The sequence below is a fragment of the Notolabrus celidotus genome, chromosome 11 (assembly GCF_009762535.1).
Source record: "Notolabrus celidotus isolate fNotCel1 chromosome 11, fNotCel1.pri, whole genome shotgun sequence".
NCBI classification, from domain to species: domain Eukaryota; kingdom Metazoa; phylum Chordata; class Actinopteri; order Labriformes; family Labridae; genus Notolabrus; species Notolabrus celidotus.
The window spans coordinates 21,823,977-21,843,649 of record NC_048282.1 but is presented as its reverse complement, the minus strand read 5'-3'; the positions used below and the strand labels follow the sequence as shown (position 1 = coordinate 21,843,649).

The 19,673-nt window shown below is 41.7% G+C and overlaps 1 protein-coding gene and 1 long non-coding RNA gene across 2 annotated transcripts in view; one reads left to right on the top strand and one right to left on the bottom strand.

The window, feature by feature from the left end:
- LOC117821268 (cadherin-4-like) overlaps positions 1–6,795 on the bottom strand; it is a 334,441-nt gene extending 327,646 nt beyond the window's left edge. The window contains exons 1-2 of the mRNA XM_034695419.1: positions 6,080–6,795; positions 4,747–4,858 (exon numbers count right to left, since the gene is read on the bottom strand). Coding sequence (XP_034551310.1) covers positions 4,747–4,858; positions 6,080–6,136 — 169 coding nt within the window. The 5' untranslated portion in view covers positions 6,137–6,795. The remainder of the gene's footprint in view (positions 1–4,746; positions 4,859–6,079) is intronic.
- On the top strand, positions 6,557–13,566 carry LOC117821274. Its single transcript, XR_004632934.1, has 3 exons — positions 6,557–6,833; positions 10,687–10,767; positions 13,020–13,566. It is a non-coding gene; the product is annotated as an uncharacterized LOC117821274 (long non-coding RNA).
- Positions 13,567–19,673: the final 6,107 nt, after the last annotated feature.

Genomic DNA, 19,673 nt, shown 5'->3' with positions numbered 1-19,673 from the left:
GACACATATTTATGAAAGAGACTGGGGGAGTGTTTGTACGTGTGTTTAAGAGTTGCAAAGGAGCTTGCAGTGCATTCAAAAACTGATTTATGAGCAACCATGACACTCAGCTGGAGGGTTAAGGACAGATTTTGTGACCTAACATTAATGTTCCTGCCGTTCATTTAAAAAGACGAGTTTAAAGGCCTCATTTTCAGAATATATCCAGCATCCACAGGGTTACTTAAAGAAAAGTCGTTATTGCAGAGAAAATATCTTGCCCCCCTCAGAGAAGCTGCACTGTGGACGTCAACATTGTTATATCTCAGGAACTCACATGTCCAAAAAACACAACCACACACCAAACTTTACCAAATCTGTTTTAAGCCCCCTCACCCCTATCTGTCTCTCTTTCTAACATACACACAAACTGGAATCAACACAAACAGCCTCACATAGGAAAAGCGAGGGCTGCCCAAAAAACCACCAGCCACCCAAACAAAGTCCAAGGTCAGCAGAGTGGGCTCACTGAGCTGAAACCAGCAGCCCTGGCTTTCATTACCAGGAAGAGAATCAGCAGAGGGATGCAGGGACACATGGGATGAGGTTACGTTAGCTGGCTCTGTTTATCTCAGCGAGTCTGGCCAGGACCCAGCTCTGGAATACAAAACACTTCAAACACTGTGACAGCATCTATTGTTGGTCCAAATATCAAACCTTCAAATCATTCTAACAATCAAGTGTAGTGTCTGACACAGCTGAAACATGCTCTGACTGGGCAATTACAAAGATTTTACAGCTGGGGAATTTTAAAGTTATTTTAAAGTGTGTCTGTGTAGTTAGTGTAACCGTCATTCCATCTCTTAAGTTGACCGAGCCTGGTCGAGCTCTGCTTTTAACTGTGCCTGGAGTGTGTGGCTGGTAAGGACACTGTCACAGCTGTAATGAAAACCAGGCACAAGCAGGCATCTTCAGTGAACAAGTCATATAAACACCACATGTATGTATCAGGATTCATACACTTTTTTCATGGTCAAATTCAAGCACTTTTTAAGGACTTTTCAGGTCAATTTTCAAACTTTTCAAAGACTACTTTTCAAAACATACAGTAAGAGAGGCATTAAGTTTTGCACTGGGTGGGCCAAAATAGTCAGGTCATTTTAAGACCTTCACAGGGCACATCAGCCTAATGCTTTTCTAAGGAGAAATTCATTTTTTCTCTTCATCTTTTCTTCTGTTAAAATTGATATTGTTATTGATACTGTTATTGTTAAGCTTTCAATGTTCGGACACAAGCAGCGGCTGCACCTCTGTCACTTACAGGGTGTTTGTACCTCAGGGCCAGTCTTCGCATGACTGCTGTCGGTCTGTGATGGGTCTCGATGAGAAACACTGTGTCGTGCCTTCGTATCCAAGGAGAGAGCCTCCCACTCCATGGCCGCTGGCTCAGGCACGACACTGTATTTTTAGACGAGACTTGTCGCCGACCTACCGCGGTCATGCGATAACCTGCCCCGAGCTACAAACAGCGGCATGGCTGCAGGGAATCATCACACCACCTACACGTTATATGGCACAGTGCTTCTACATCACACATGCCTCATGTAGCATAAACAACAAATAATAGGTTAATTAACGTGTAGGGCTTACGTGGTTTCACACTGTCCACTTGGGGGCGACGTCACGTCACACATGATAACAGACCAGCATGTCACACACAGGAGCCCATCAAGGCGTTTTTTTATTTATTTTTTACATTTGAATATTTTATTTCTCTCCATTTAATTGATCTGTAGAGTCAGATTGTTCTTAATTGTGAAATATATATGATTACAATTTCAAGCATTTACAAGCACTTAGACCCATAATTCAAGCATTTTTCAAACCTTGAAAACATAACATTAAAATGGAAGCATTTTCAAGGATTTCAAGCACTTGTTCCCGTATGAACCCTGATGTATGCAAATAAAAGGAGCAGCACACACACACACATGATAAATGACACCCCTCGGCCCTATAAGACATGAGCTCCCCTCTTCCACCCCTGCTGTTGTTCTGCTGTTCACATAAACCCCCGTTTGGATCTAAAACACAGTAAGATGCCACTAAAATAATACAAATAATAAAAATGATTAATTGTAGGCACTGTGAGGTTTCTATGACACATTTCAAAGTATATTTCACCCTGCAGTCTTTATAGTCTACCATCACAAACAAAGCAGTGTTATTTTGCATGTTTCAGCCATTCACGTAGGTTACTGGCAGGAGTTTTCCAGATAAATACAAAGTTAATCGATTTACTCTGCAGGAGCAATGCAGGGTGTAGAATTTATACTCACACGTTTATTGGGCAAACTGTGTTTATCAATGAAACCCTCTGTAGGTCAGCAGGTTTTTTAGAGTATTCAAAATGAGCACCGCTGCTCGATAGAAAAGAAGGGTTGATGGTAAATAAGATGTGCAAAGCTGAAAGTGGCCCTTTAGATGGCTGAAAATCAAAAGAATGAAAGGAGAAATAACTAAAAGGTGAATAACGCATTCAAAGTTGCATTAAAGCCTTTTCCACTGGCGTTACTGGAAAGAATATCTTTATAAATTGTAACATGGCTAAGATTCAGCCCTGTTGATTTTCCCAGCTCTGGCTGTGGTTTCACATTTGCTGTGTTTGTTTCAATATAGCACAAATCTTTTACATTTTAGAGAGTTTGGCAACCAGAGTTACTTAAAATGACAAAATGTGAAATGTAACACCCTCCTTCCCCTCCTCCTCCTCCTCCTCCTCCTCCTCCTCCTCCTCCTCCTCCTCCTCCTCCTCCCCGTCCTCCTCCCTGTCGACCTCCTGTCTGGACACAGGCATCCTCACCATCATGGTCAAGGTCCTAGTTCTGTCCTTTCCGTTTTCCCCCAGGAGCTAACATGAATTCATAAACATATATGTCTGTGTGTGTGTGTGTGTGCGTGTATGTGTGGTTACTCCTGCCCCATCTGACAGCGTTGTGTTAAACAATGTTATTATTGAAGCCTTTCCAGAGATGCTTTCTGCCTCCTTCCAGCGACACACTTAGAAACTATAAATCAACTGACTGAGTGCAGTAAATCACATATGATGTGTGTGTGTGTGTGTGTATGGGTGTGGGTGTGTGTATGTGCATGGACACTGCAGCTGTGCTTTCAGACCCACATGTAGACGGCAATGCAGCTGTGTGAGTGTCACAGCAAAGTTGAGTTCATTTTACTTTGGTGAGATTCTTTCAAATAACACGCAGGAAACAAATGATACATGTTAAATTAAAACAGATGCTGTGAATGCGATTTTGGGCAACGCTGGTAATAAATCAGCTTGTGAGTGAGCGAAGTCATTTTTTTAATGTGGTCTGATCATGCAGCTATGTTTGAGGCTGACTTATGTGAGGAAGTTTGCAGCACATTCACACTTAAGCATCAATTGTTGGCAGTAAATTGAATTCCTAACACTAAAAGCAAACCCTGTTAGACCGCTATAGATTAGTTTATGTCTGAATGGAGACACAGAGACAATTTCATCTCCCTGAGACCGAGCAGATAAATAGTGCTTTCTGAAATAAATGGCTCCTGTGCAGCAGTGATGGCTCATTCTGTGATTGTTTGTGATTGTGTTAACACCCCCTGCTGGGTTGGAGACATCACTACATCACATCACAATGTCCCACTCTCACCCAGGCAACAATATACTGAAGTTAATGAAACACTGAAATCATACCATACTCCTCGCCTGATCATATGACTCCAGCCAAAGCAAACACAAATATAGACACAAGAGAGAAAACAACAACAAATAAAAACTATATACTGAACCCTACTGTACTGTTTATCTTTAGTCTTAAGCGTCTACGTGTCTGTGCGTATGCATCCTCCCAAGAGAGAGTCTAGACAACCGTATCCCCGCCAGGTCTCCTCTTGCTAAGGAGAGTGAGAAATATATACTGTGCAGCTGCCGAAGACACAGTCGACCCACAAAAGAGCTATTGTGCGCCCACAGCAAAACAATACAGCTTAGCTGAGCTATGAGAAAAAAACCACTGGGATCAATAGAGAATTGCAATTAGCCCACATTGGCAGGAGCAGTGCCAGATTAGACAAAGGATGTCGATTCCATTTCCTGCACTATCGGGCCCTCAAACTTGGTTGGCTCACTGTGTAATTGGAACAACACACACGCAACTGGGTAAGATGTTGAAGTGTGAAGGTGATAGTTCATACGATAAGAGTGACAAAGACAGTGGTATTAATGATACTGATATCGGAACCAAAATCATTTTATGGCACACGCACCCAAGGTACAGAACGAAAGTTCAGACAGAAATGTGTGTGTGGTGTTTTCATGTACTGCTCAAAAATGTTCAAAAATATGTTTCAGTGTGTTCAGTCTCAAGCGTTTTTTTTTACTGACATTGCTCACAACATCAGACCAGCAGACCTTACAGCACCAAGATGCTCCTGATTCTGTCATTCACAGCAGCCTATAGCAACGTGTGATTTTATCACCTCTGTCAAACATATGCCGCAGTTCACAGAATTCAGTCCTGTACTCTATACTCCACATTCGTTTTCTATAAGCAGAGGTGTTACTTCATAGTCTGAAAACTACACAGCATGGCAATGAGAGAAAACTTGTCACGACAAACGTTTCCGTTCAGTGGTTTCAATGCAGAAAGGAAGCCTCTCACTCTCAATGTAAATCTCCTTCACAAAACATAAAAGGGCTGAATCGCCAATGAGAAGTCCTACCTTTATGTATGCCCCGGCCTTGCAGTACATCCTTTGAAATCAGCACAGAGTAGAAGCTTTGTGAAAAGCCAGCCCGGCAGGGACCTTTGGTAGCATGCTCTCCATTATTCCTCTGCAAGGAAGAAAATACAATGTAAGACATCGATAAACATGGATTCTATTGATTTCTTGCTTCTCTCTGGCCCTGAGCCTTGAAAGGAAAGCAGCATATGGAAGCAGCAGTTAAAGTAAATATATTCAACAAGTTTATCAACCTCATGCCCCTGAAGGCACACATCTGATAACATGTTCTCCGTCAGACAGTGTTGGTGTAAACGTGCTGTTTAACCCACACTATGAAGGAAGCAGCCCTTGATAAAATGAGCACCGTTGTAAAGGACTGAGCTCAGGGTTAATCCAGACAAAAATAAAACTGCATTCATGCAGCAGCACATTTTCACACACATCGGGGGAGAAACAGAGCAGTGCATGTGTGTGAGTGTGTGCAATCATCAAATGATGTGCAGAAAACTTTGCTGCAAAATTGAGCACTTAGTGTGAAATGACTTGATCTGACCTACTAGCCATTACAGGCGCACGAGTAAATGTGCGCGGGCACACTCACACGCACAGCCGAGGCATGATCTGACTGGGGTCTGGATAAAGAGGAGCTACAACTCCTCATCTTTAGTGTAAAGCCAACGTTATAACATATTTCCGAGATATTCCTTAACACCTTTGCTGTGTCCTAACACGGCAGTGTAAGATTTAGCAGGGCACTTGTCGCGCCGTAAAGAGAAACCCACCGGCGCCCACTTAATTCAGCTTTTATTGATTAAATGACGAGTAAAGGTGGAAAGGCACCTTATAACTGTAACTCAAGTTTAACTTCTTATACATAATATGGACTGCGTTTTAAAGGAAAAACTTCATTTAAATACGCGAGGGGACTCAATTAGTTTAATAAAGACTGCACAAAAATGAACGGTGCATCCTTTGAACTTGTGGAGGATTTTGCAGCCGAGCTTTCAATCTGCATCCAGTGAAAACCTGACGAGTACCACAGTCAACAATACAAGCTCCTTAAATGTTTTCTGTCTTTTATTTTAACTGTTGCAAAGAAAAAGTCATTGGAGAACCACTTAGGGCACTTGTATGGGAATAAAGACTGATGCTGCGCTGCTGCTTCTGCTGCTGCTGCAGCACACTGGACTGACTCTGGACTCCATCCACTACATGACTTTATCACAGCTTATGTGCTATTGCTTTACACCCTGCACCTCGGACGCTGCGTTTTCTATTCTCACAACTCCACTACACAGAACAAGACGTATTAAAAAACGAGGAATCTCACCCAGACTGGGTCGAAAAGAAGGGCTGCTGTCAGGACCAGAGCGAAGTCAGATCTCATCGTGGCGAGCAAGTAAACCAGGGCTGCCTGGACGAGGAACCAGAAAGAGAGGGTCGATACGAAATTCTTCTCCAATAAACGAGTAATTCCCCTCTTCTCGGTCGGACTGTGCGTTTACGTCCCTCCCCGCGCTCCGTGAGTGTGCTGCAGCTCTGCCCCGAGTTTCCCCGACTCTCTCATCTGCAGGTGAGCGCTCCGCTCAGCACCAAGGCGCAGCCAGCGTCACTCTCCAACCCCTCCTATCACCCTGTGCAGGAAAACTCCACACACGCATTTAAAGAAACACTCGTTTGGGGGGTTTGAATCAAACAACCCCTCTCTGACGTCTCTCTGAGGACCCCGTTATTTAAATCCCGCTCCTGCAGCGACCTATAGGGGTTTGCAGTTTTATGATTATATGAAAAAGTCGCTGAACAATGAGTCGACTCTCCGTGGCCAAACGTATGGCAAAGTCATTTAGCCTGCTATTAACCGCAACCCTGCTTAACAAGCATGTAGCTTTCACATCTGATGTTTGCCTTATTTCATCAGAATTCAGAGGGAAGGACTGCACCCTTTGAATAAGTTCCATTCAACCTTCCATCACAGTGCAAGCTGGGTTCAATTTAGGCAAGACTTAGCATAACGAAATCACTTCCTGGACCACGTGTGCCCAGAGGATGTAGCCTACCATGTGACCTGCAGGTGGCCCACACAGGTAAACAAAATATGAGAGCACACCATGGTGTTATGTTGAATGACAAGATCATGCATTCGTGTAATTGGGAATAATTTTAGTTTTTAGATATTTACTGTAAACCTTTTTTGCCTAATTACTTTGAATAATCAAATACCATTAGTGGGCACTTGTGGTCTGTCATTTGCATGCAGATTTAAATACTCAACTTTTTATTATTTTGTTATTTTGTGTCTGTTTTGGTAAGCATTTAGACTCAAAAAATTAAGCTGTGCCACTGTTACAGTCTACCACACTGACTTGAACAAGAAATACTCTAGGTAAAAGGTAATGCCTCTTGTGATGAATACCTTAATTTTGGGGGGTAAAAATGTAGTCTATGGTGTTAGACTTTAATTATAACATTGGCCTCTATCACTGGCTTATTTCATGGCACACTGATAACGCAGCCAAGCTTTTTCACTGAACACTGTCTTTGTCAGTAAAAGAGACATTTCTGTGAGAAAAAAAAAGTTTAATTAAAAGATTTTAAATGCAAATCAATTTTCTTAACAAAAACAAAAGATGATTTCGAACTAAGCTTTCAACTGTGAAAAAATCCACTTTAAAACCATTTGCAATGTTTGATTGGTAACCTCAATAAGTATGCCCTCCTCTTGCCAGTGTCCTGTGACTGCATAAAATTTGCCCCATCCTTCTGGACTTGTGAGCAGCTAATGACCTTTATGTTCTGCTCCCTCTGATTGGCAGGCTGCTGTCTTTATCAGCTTTGTGAGCCACTTGCATATCAAAAAGAGTATGACTCTGCATTAGTGGGCAGCAGCTCAGCCAATTTCCTCTGTGTGACATCCAGGCATCTCACCATCCTTCTCATCCCAGTCCCTCACCCCAAGGATGAGTTCCATCATTTCAGTCCTTTTATTTATAAAGGGCTGTATGAGATGGCCAGTGTTTTTGTCCTATTTCAGTGATTCCCAAACTGGGGGGCATGTCTTAACTCTTGCCAAGAGTTAAGACAAGGGGGTACGGCAAGCAATGTGGACTTCTGCACTGTTAGGAAGCATAGCTAATTTTGAAAAAAGGACAACCAGTTAAATGTAATGCAGATAATGAATCAGTGCTAAATGCCACAGCTACTGAAACAAACACAAGAAATGATGATGAGTCATACTTCACCCTTGGCTTGACCTCTATCAACAGTGGGCTGTCAACACGTTAAAATTTGTAAGTTGCATGTTGCGGTGTCACTTTTAATGCCCTTTTTTATACATTTTGTTGTCACTTCTTCCAGTTGTCTTAAACTGAAGTTGTATTTCAATCAGAAAAGACACAATTGGAAGATTGAATGTTATTTATAACAACATAATGAATAATGAAACTTGACAGAAATCTGTGGCGTAAGGACTCTATGGGGATAATTTTGTGCGCATATAGGATGTGTGAATTTGGCAGCAGAAGAAATCCCCTTAGAGTCCAGACACTGTTGGTGGTGGTTGATGAATTCTAGGAATTGAAGACTTTGCGGAAACCAGGTGGAGATGGGGAGGTGGAGGGGTGCGCACCATCAATGCAAGAAGGAACTAGCTGGAGAGAGAGACGCATTTAAAAAGACAGCAGAAAGTTGATAGGCTGACGATAAGGGCGTGTCACTGAGCCATTGGATGACAGATGCCGCTGATTAACCAATGACAGCTCCGGAGCATGCAGCTGGAAGCGGGTGAGCTATTGAATGAGGGAGGAGAGTTAAACAACTGCTGTGATTGCTTTTATAGTCTTCCTGTCTGAACTTTCGCTAGAGCTACATTTTTGTTGTTTTTGTACTGATTCTACAGATAAAGGAATGTATAGGCAAAGGATGTGTCTGCAGTGGCGGTTCTAGACCAATTTTACTGGGGGGGCCAGGCTGGTGCCAAGGGTGTTGTCAGAGGGACACATTCAACCCTGACAAAAGAGACTGAGAAGGGTGAGGACCGGCTCAGAACAAACTGGCAAAACATCAGTGCATCCCTATATACTAGACATATATACTACTCTGTACTATATCAACATGCAGACTGACAGCAGCTGTTTGGCTGTTTACACTCAACATGAGTCCCTTAGTGCTCTAAGGGCCTGGAACCAAGTGCCACACGCATGTGTTCTGCCTGTAACATTGGCGCAATACCAAGGCTTTTTTTATCGTATAATATTATTTTGGTGTGGAGGGGGGGCCACAGGGGGGTCCAGGTTCAGTTTTACAGGGGCACTGGCCCCTGTTGGCCCCTCCCCAGAACCGCCACTGTGTGTCTGACAGGGCGATGTGTATGGTGATGGGTAGTAAGGGGGTTGAAAATATTTTAATCTACCAAAGCAGGACACTGCAGAAAAAAAACTGGGCCCCACTGTGTGAAATGCTGTGATTGGCAGGTTGCTCTCTGTCTATGTGTTTTGCATGTGTGCCCAAGTGTGTGTGGCCAAGCCTGGGATTTGATATGCAGTTTTGTCAGAGCAAACTCAGAAACTTGGTCAAGGCTATAAAAAAGTTTGTTGTGCTGGCACATGTTATTCTCAGGAAACAGTAGAATTAAGGTTGTGAGGTTAATGCAGTCTCTTGATAACTGCACTGTCCATCTGATCTAGCCATGTAAACACAGTGTGAGTATCACCCAGGGTAGCAGGTAAGAGGGTGGTTTACCTTTTTGATGTGTTGGGGATGTTACTTTTTCCACACACACTCTCGTACAGCTCGTCATCTGTCTCCATCCACCAGCTCTTCGTGGTTGTTTTCAGCTCGACTTAGCCCCTACAATATTCAGAACAAAACTGCTGAAACAATAAAGCAGGGTACAATGGCTCCATTCTTATCGTGTAGACAAGTGTGTGCTGAAGACTTGAAGTGCAAACTCAGAAAGAAACATGGTATAACACAAACTGTAAACACCTCCTGATGCCTCAGAGGTGGAGAGGAGCAACAACAGGAACTGTTTGGATAAAGGACACACTTGTTCATGTATTGCTTCTGAAATAAAGATTAAAAGTGAGTCTCTCTTTGCTGATGTAAGGCTTTTTGTGAAGTTCAGTTGAAGTTAAAATCACTTGATCACAAGCATCATCAGTGTTCATCCTGAAAGTCTTTACAGCAGTTGGTAACTCACAGGTCCACTGCAGGCATGCAAGCTCTTTTTACAAGGTAAAGAACGACAGCTCAGCAGCTCCATATTCAAAAGAATAATCACTTCACAATCATGAAGCTTTAGCAAGCTTTTGGTAAGCTTTTTACCATGAAGTAAATACTGTTTTATCACAGCTGCGCTTACAACTGTGCTCTCAGTTACCAGTGAGGGGAGCTCAGCTGTCAACAGTGGGGCAGTAAAGTGGGTTCAGTGTGAAAATATTGTGGTACAGATTTGTTCATAAAAGTACTGAGCATCTCTATACTGAACAGCAGCAAAGGGTGTAAATAGAGTGCTGCATTACTGCTCACTGGGCCGTGTTAAAGTATGACAGCCTTTAACATCTCAGTAAGAGCTTTCAGAGAATCTATGCCTGTCAATTTGGTTGAAAGCCAGTTTTTATAACACGTTTAAGACATGTTTAAGTATCACTTTAATGATGGCTCTCTGATGACTAAGACATCTCTAGCAATAATGAGCTTGTTTTGTCGTTTTATTGTTTGTTTTAATACACAGAATGGTCCAAGGACTCCCTGGAAAGCAGCTGAGTTGATTATTCTGGTTACACATCCCTTTAAAACCAATTTGTATATTAAAAATGTGCATGCTTGTTGAACAATTTAAATGTTTTTATTTCTGCTTAACACAAGACAAAGTAACGTTGTGGGAGGCCAATGTGTTTATGTGTTGTTGGTTTTTTTATCATATTTTGTCTTTTGTAGCTAAGCACAAGGCGTTTAAAGAACTCTGGAGAGGAAGACATTGAGCTCAAACAAAGCTGTTCCCTTAATAAAGAAAAAAAGGTATTTGAAGTACTGGTATACAAGCTGAATGTTGTCATGACAGTTATTAGTTTCTTTGAAAACCATTGGTTATGACTGAAAATCAATCCTCTCATGTTATGCACTAAGTGCAGATGTTGGATTTCCTTGTTCCGTTTTCTTGTGAGTCATAAAGATAGAGAAATAAACAGATTTAATGAAAAGTCAAATATAGAATGACATTGGTCATTAGATTGATGATTTTACTGCACTTGTCCTCCCAAATTAAATATGCAGATGCTTTGGGATTTTAAAGAAGGTCTGAATCCCTCTGTGGCTTTCTTGAAGAACAGTGGGTGGTAGATACAGTACAAAGCAGCCTTAGGGGAGTTGTAGTGGAGGTAATGATAATAACTCCGTCTGGACACTAGTTCGTAAGGTTTTACCATGGGGTGTCGGCTAGAACACCACTTAAGGCCAAGTTCTCAAAAGCACAAAAAACACAGAGAGTTGGAAGTTGGTTGATTTGGTCTTTACCATAGACTGTATAAAATATGGATGTAGTATCCGTGATGTCACCCATTCGTTTCTGAAGCGCTGTTTTGAGACCAATCGTCAGCGGAAGCCATATTGCTGCTGTCGAGCAATTGTGGCGTAAAGAGGCGGTATGTGGCTTCTGGTACTTCCGGAGCCAGCCTCAAGCGGATCTGCAGTTTTTAGCACCTCTGCATTGAACTTTGAGGTTGCCGCTTGGTCTTTACTTTCCTCGTATTCCAGTTACAGACATAGATGGTAGTGTCTCTGCAATACAGCTGGGTATCGGGTCTTAAGTTCCTGATGGGGTGTGTGTGTGTGTGTGTGTGTGTGTTTGTGTGTGTGTGTGTGTTTGTGTGGGTGTGTGTGTGGGTGTGTGTGTGTTTGTGTGTGTGTGTGTGTGTGTGTGTGTGTGTGTGTGTGTGTGTGTGTGTGTGTGTGTGTTTAAAATAATGAATTTGAGTTACATAAAAGAAAACGTTTAAAGTTTGCTGGTTGTAGATTTATAATGTCAGTGACTTCAATATTCACCGTAGACCCAAAATGCATTGCACAAAGACCACGTAAGTGTTACGCAAACAATATTAGAATACATGGTGGGAGGTGGAACATTTTAAAAAATGTTACAAAACCAGCAAGAAATGAAACATACTACTTCTCTCACAAAGTTTCATTGGAATTCATGTTCTTTAGCAGCATTTTGAATTGATATGTGCTGACAGCTTTCTTCTGTCAAGACTAACATAATATGACAGGTATTGGTTATGATGCTGAAATCTGTACGTTTATTTTTCTCTTGTAACTAGACATTTGTGGCAGCTCAATAGCGAGTGAAAAAATAAAATTCAAGGAATCCTTTACATCTGAGTTACCTTTGAATCATTCAAAGTGCCTAGTGGCGGTTCTGCTCTGAAAACTGACCTCTATTTGACAGCAATGACAGGGTATCCACCTTAGAATTTATTTCCAAGATGTGTTTGTCATCTCTGAAGGTTTCTTGTCTGTTGGAAGGTAATCAAATTGCTGCTCAGGTACTGAATAAATCCTTATTTAAGAGTATATACATACCCCACAAGCTCACTCTTGAGCCTGATGGAATTCATATTGCTAATTATTCAAACAAACTGCAAAGCGCATCTCTTAAGTGGCCATTTTTTGAAACAGGAACATCCCAACACAAACATGCAGACTGCAGCTTTGTGAGCAGCAAGCTTAAGAAGCTCTGAGCAATGGGAGCCATTATTTCCTCAAAAACAAAAAACAGCATCTATCTGCCAAATTCCCATTGAGGCTTGCCACTGTACTGTGTACAGGGCGCTTCATTATGTCATCTCACATTACTGTATTCAAAATACTCATATAAACTCAAGCCCAGGGAGAAGTAAACAGCCCGACAGCCTTGGTCTAATGTCAGTAAAAGAGAGTAAGGGAGACAGGCTGCTGTGCTCCAAGTCTGTACGCATATTCTAAGAGGCCGAGTTGGTTCTCTCTTCTGATAATGATGCTATCATTAGCCATTGGGATGCCTGACATGTCCCATACACTAAAATCATTAGGGATCTTTCTGTCTGTCTCCCTCTCAGTGAGCTCATTCGGTCACAGTTTGGGTTTCTAGTTGGTATGCCAGCCTCCACTCCACTCCGAACCCATTAATGCAAATTACAAAGAGAAAAGACAAGGAGTAAAAGTGCAAAGGGTAAAAAGTAAACCCACTGAGTGTGGTACCATTCTTTATAAATTATTTTCTCTCTATGTGCCAGCAGGGACCTCCTTCTGCAGCTGAGTAGTCGCTCAAGACACAGAGAATGGCTAGTCACCCGCTGGACAAGAGTGCAAGAATATACTTGGTACAATTTTGGGGAAATTGGATTCTTATGAAGGTGTGAGGATATGATCCCATCCATTCCTTCTGGATTACGAGGCCTCAGGGGTTTCCATGTCCTGGCCCATGTATCCTGTCGTATTGCCTATGGTTGACTCAGGAGGCAAGACCTTTAGAGGCTGATGACGGATTTAAAGACTCGTTGACAGCTCTGGAACAATGACCCAGAGAGGAATCTGGGAAATTCTGGGCTTGGAGCAATACAGAATACTATTGTTTGATTTCCCATTTCTGACGGAGACTCACTGGAAAGGAAATACAGCTGGATAGCCCCTGTGGCATGGCTGTGGCATGAAGCCTTATGATATTCAGACATCACAAAAGCCAGCTGCAAAGTGGTCAGTGGAACAATGTGGAGCAGTGGGTCCCACAGTCCTTGAAATTCACAGGGCAAGTGAAATGAAAATTGGTCAGGGGAATATTGCATTGTGTCAAATAAATCTATTCATCTCTTAAATGGATCCTGCAAATCCTGAAGTGTCTTTACGGGCTTCAAAGTCCTAACTGATTCTTTAAAATAACACATATTTGAGCTACATTTAATTTATATATAGCTTTGAAACCACTGCACAATACTATCCTACATCTATTAGAATGACGGAAAGAGACAAGAAATCTAATATTAATGGTATGTTATTATCTACTGTGATTTAGCATTGGCCTTCATGCGCAGCTGTCAATCACACAACTGCATATACTATAGCAAGACTGTGAGAACAGACCAATCCATCATCTGACAGTCTCTTTCATTAACAAAACATTTATCCTATGTTTGTTGAGAGAGAAGATACATGAGGAACCCCAGAGACACATACAGGCTTTCATGTGAAGCAAGTAGGGCGCATGTGCAACGGCCTGTGAATGGACAAATAGGAGAGAAGAGGTGCTAAAATGATTCCTAGGCAGGGAGAATTTTCAGCAGCGATGTGAGGCACTCAGTGGAGATGCCCCTAAGGCTGATAGGACGCTTTGATCAGAGACGGAGGGACACGCCTGTTAAAAATCAGCAGCCGCCCGTTCCCCTTCTATCTCTTTGTATTCCTCTCTTTCTCCATCCCTCTTTCTCCCTCTCTCTTGCTCTGTCTTTCCATCTCTTCTTTATATACCCTCCCTCTCCCAGTTGGCCTACCTTCCCTCTACCTCTTCTGTCTGTTCGCCTCCATCTCTCTCTCTTTCCAACTTTCTGTCTGCTCTCATGCAAACATACTCAAACCATGGGGTCAGAGCAGTTGTTCGAATCGTGCTGAGGCTCATTCCAGTTCTCCAGGTGGTTGCTGAGGCTTGCCCGTGGATAGATAGTCATACTGGACAGATAGCCCGTAGCGCTCCCTGTCACCTATCATGCCCACAAGACAGTCGGCATTAATACTCACACAGAACACAAAAAGCACGCATATGGTACAATTAAATGAACACACAAAGGGAAGTACAAACAGCCGCAGCTAATGAATGATTGCACCCAGATTTCTTTCCTGTTCAATATGGTATATCAATTGCTTTGATTTCACGGCAGCACATTTATTTCTGGAAACACTCTGCCAGTGATTTGGTTTAGTGGTTCACTTTATGTCTTTTCCAGGGTTGCTGCAGAGAGGGGATTCTCTGACACTGAGCAACAGTAGTGAGTAAATTATTCCATTCAATTATCTGAGCATTTGCTCAATATAAATACCATCTGGGTGCTTGAAATAGATTAGTTTAAGGCCATACTAAATTATTAAACTATTCCCAGTGAACGAGTCCCCATTCCCCTTTAAATGAGGCAGACTTACGGGGTTCATACAAAGCCTCTGGTCGTCTGACGCACTCTGCACTTAAATCCTCTCTGCTCAGAACGCTGCAACAGTTTTCCCAACAGGAACATGAAATTGGGGTCCACTACTGCCTGACTCTGACTCCTTTCAACTGCCCAACACATCTGAACATTTCCCAGATTTAACAGGCCTGGCCTAGCTATCATTACTCTCACTCAGGCAGGGCGGAATGAAATATTAGCTCTGTGATTTCTGTATATTACTTTCGACCTTAATGTATTTGGCAGGGAGAGTCCTGGACGACATTAGTTCATACTCTGACACGACCTCAATCGCTCTCTTTCTCTCCCACACATGGATTCAGCTTTGTCAGACAACAGACCTACAGCAAAGTATTTCCCATTTATTTGGCACTCTCCCCCTGGAGGTCCAAATCAAAATGTGAACATATGGCTGCGCTGCACTGTGCAGACACTACTATCCTCCAAACCGCCTTGGCTCAGTGGTTTAGGGGGCTTGAATGCCTTCATAGAACACACATCAACACACATGCGGCACACTTGACAGTACAAAGGCTTTCAAGGAGCTTTAACCACTTTCATTCTCTGTGGAGCATCAACAAAATATCCTTGCCAGGGCCTTTATTAAAATAATCTACCAGACTTTGCAGACAGGTAAATTAATGTGGTCCTTTATACTAGAGGGCAGGGAGAGATTTTAGCATCTCTAAAGTAAACACTCAAAGACATTGTTCAAAAGATGTCCGAGAGTAAAAAGAATTTAAGAGAAATTAATGTGTTATCATTGCTGACTTTTTTTATTTGAATTGAATAGGTCCTCTAACACACAGGGCCTCATGGGTCATCCATAATATGACACACAAGAGTGATTTTTAAATAAGCGGCAGAGGCAGGCAACACTTCTTCACACCAAAACAAGTAGAACAGGTTGAGAGATGGTCACAGTTCAACTAAAGGTTTCTTAATTACCTCGAAGAAAGAATCCTTGGTTGTGGTTAAAATAAGGAAGTAAGTGAATAAGCTTTGCTACATACATCAAGGTCTACATAATTAACATTGTTTATTTGCTTCTCTTGGCACAAACACAAAACCCTGCTTGTTTTTATTCCAAATACATCAAATTCAGAGTACCCTTAGGCCTCTGCATGAGGCTTCCCACTACCTTTATTGTCAACCCAGCAGCGGCAACATGAGACACTAAGAGTCACTGCTGTTAGTGACACCGTGTCAAGAACAAGAAGGTCCATTTGGGGGGTGCTGGTGGGAGAAATGGATGGCCAAAGAAAACAAGAGCTTCCCTCGGGGCACTTAGGTTGGGACCCTGTTTGAAGCCATAACTAAACGTTGTGTTTTTATCAGACCAGTGGCTGTGAATCTAAAAAAAAAAAAAAACACCACCATGTGTGTTTGTATGACTCACAATAGACTCTGTGTTTGAATGTGGCACTAAATGGTTGTGACAAAGGGTCAGTTTGGACCATCTGCCATGAGAAACATTGGAACACCAGTCTCCTGAGTGGAGGTCTTAAGATAGATCAACCATAGACTGTATATTAACCGTGACACCATAGGTTTTCACCATAGACTGTATAAAATATGGATGTAGTATCCGTGATGTCACCCCTCTCTTCCTGAGCGCTGTTATGAGGAAAATCAACGGCAGCAGCCATATTGGAAATGCGGAAGTCAACCAGTGTGACGTAAAGGGGCAGAGTTTGAGCCTCCTCGCCAATAGCTGTGTGTTCCTGTCCGGGAGTCAAGTCAAGAATGGATCCAGATTGCTTCTCTTTGTATGTTCACTCTTCTTTGAGAGGAGAAATGACCCATCAGTGACACTGGCCTTTGTCATCTTTTTCGATCTTAGGTTTAATAACCTGCTCACACTTACAGTACATTAAGGATTTTAACAAGGTACAAGGACTTACCTTGAATTCCATATGACGTGTGTGGGGAACTTAATTGAAACATAATAAACCCTTCTTCAAAAGTATTACTAAGAAGTACTTAGGTAAAAGCAAACCTTTTTCTTTGCTGGGCACAAATAAGATCTAGGTGATAAGTGTTTCCTTAGTGTGGGCTGGAAGACTGGCTGGGGCTTAGATCAAGATATTATATCTCAAGATGTATGATGTGGGAGGCTTTTTCAAAGATGGAATCTTGCAGCAGACGGCACTTAATCTTTCCAAAGCAATTATGTGCAGCCGCCAAATTTATTCACTTGCCACAATAGTTTGTTTAACATACTTTCAATAGAAAAAGTTGCATAAATCAATAGCATCACTCAATCAAAGCCTTTTCTTTTTCCAGTTAAAAACGCATGCAATTCAGATAATAAGTCGGTACCTTGAGCAAACAATCAGATGCTTTCATTTCTTTTTTTTTTTTCATAAGTCTTTTCACTGGGCACAGTCAATGCATTTCCTTTGCAGATCATGGGGCTCAGGTGTTCCCGAGCAAGACCTCTTCACAATACGATCCTTCATTCATCATTCTTGCCTTGCATAGAAATGAAACACAAAAACAAACCACAGTTACCAGCACTTTTGGAAAGCAGGTCTGAGACACTTCATCAAACAGCACATCATCAAAACGCACTTTGAAAGAAAAATAACCTCCGCTATCTAACCGCACATCGTGAGAGCCATTTTTCAAAGAGCAACTATAATGGAAATTATGGAAAGGCAATTTCACCCTTGGGTAGAATTGGGGCGACCGAGTGCAATGCTGGCATTGTGGGTTTTTTTATATAGTCTTGTAAACAGTGAGATACAGGCTGCAAGTGGTTGACAACTCTCCCCGGTGCTCAGTAACATTTGCCGAAGCAACAAAAAGTCACCAAAAGAACAGAAAAAGGAGAATTGCTATGACAGAACTTTTAGCTGTGTGATTGGGGTGGCACTTTATTTTTACTTCTTTAAAACCAAGTGAGACATATAGCTTTATCGCACTCGAAGCTCTGCAATCAAACCATTACATTTCATAGTGTTGAAAGGATATTTTATCTTAACTGAGCTTCTTTTGGAAAACTGAAACACATACTCAGAATTTTAAGCACCCGCACAACATAATTGTCTCTGTTTTAATCGTATAAACAGTAGAAATTGTGTTTGAGCTTTAACTTCTATAAAAAGTATGAAATTGTCAGAAAGCAGCATTACAATGTGCACTAAATAAGTTGATATTGTTAATGAAACACATTAACAAATCAAACCTACATAATAAAAAACACAATAAAAACCTTGGGAACTGTCTGAATTTAAACGTTTCTCTCCACATTCTTACTTTCTTGGAGTGAAAAAATAAAAGAGAGCCTGAGGAGAGGCCATTTGAACAATCCAGTATCATAGTATTCACTACTACAGAGAAGATCTGAGAGCTCTTTTGATATCCTTGAATTGTTGCGTCTCATGGGTAGGACATGTAAAGAGTTTTGGTTTCTGTTTGCAAAGATTTTCAGATCTACTAAGACTTCTGCTACAATCCTAGCAATACCTGAGAAAAAAACCTGTGCTTCGCTTTGCTCAAAGCATTTTGAAATGCTTTAGTCTATGGAGACAATACTGTCATCTGATGATGCCTGTTGGATCAGGTTTTATGGCTCAGTATTTCAAAGTTAAAGTAATTTCATTTATAACACAAGCAAAAAGGGACTTCCACTTCAGAAATTAACCTCCATGTTATTTATATTAGAAATCACAAAGATTCACAACCCATATGTAGTTTGAACCAGTGGCAGCTAACCAATAGAGGGTGCTAGGTCACTGCCCCACCACATAACCAGACATAAAAATGTTTAATAAAAATTAAATAATAAAATAATATTCTAAACTATATTTATATACATTTTTAGATGAGCAAGATAAATATTATATAGTTAATGATGAGTTAAGTTGTTTGGTTCATCTGTGTTGTCTGAGTGGTGACGTGTTTTTGCCCTGGGCGCAAAAATCTTTGTCCATAGACTAGACTATCGTTAAAAGTTGTATATGCACAGGAGCTCCTCTTCAATACAAGAGATAGGACCATGTCTGGGCACACCTTCCCTGTGCCCAGAGCTGAATGCAGCTAGATGAGGCTGACGTCATAGCCATCAGTTATAAAGTGTGGCTGATTGAAAGGTCGAGCCGCAGGAGTTGGAGACGATCAGACAGAGATGCAGAATGGAGAAAGAGAAACAAAATAATTCAGTGAAATCACTTAAGACATCACCTTTTGAGAGGAGAACGTACCAGGAGAAGCTCCACGTGAAAAAGCACGGACCTGATCAGCCGAACATCACATAAATCAGCAGTCCAAAGACAGAGGGAGACAATAGAGCCGGTCTTTTTCCAAGACCTGGTTTAGCAACAAGGTTGGATAACTGCATGTAGTGAGGCTAATGCTTTATTCTGCTTTCCCTGCCTCCTTTTACAAACCTCAGGATCTGACCCAGCATGGATTAAGACAGGTATTACTGATTTGAAGCACTTTACAGAAAAGAAAAAGAAGCATGAACAAACTGGGATCCACATAGAAAATGCACTGTGACTAGCCATGTTTGGAAAAATCAACATTTCATGTCAGCTTGATGAAGGCTGCAGGATAGGGATCCATAAGCACAATGAGGAGGTTGACAAAAACAGGCACATCCTATCTAAAATAATAGACTGTGTCAAGTTCTGTGTTGTGATACCTTAGAACATGTTTGGTTGCTATTTTCTGTCAAAATGAACTGGGAACTGCAGCACACAACAAACATGTTGTGCAAAAACAGTCAAT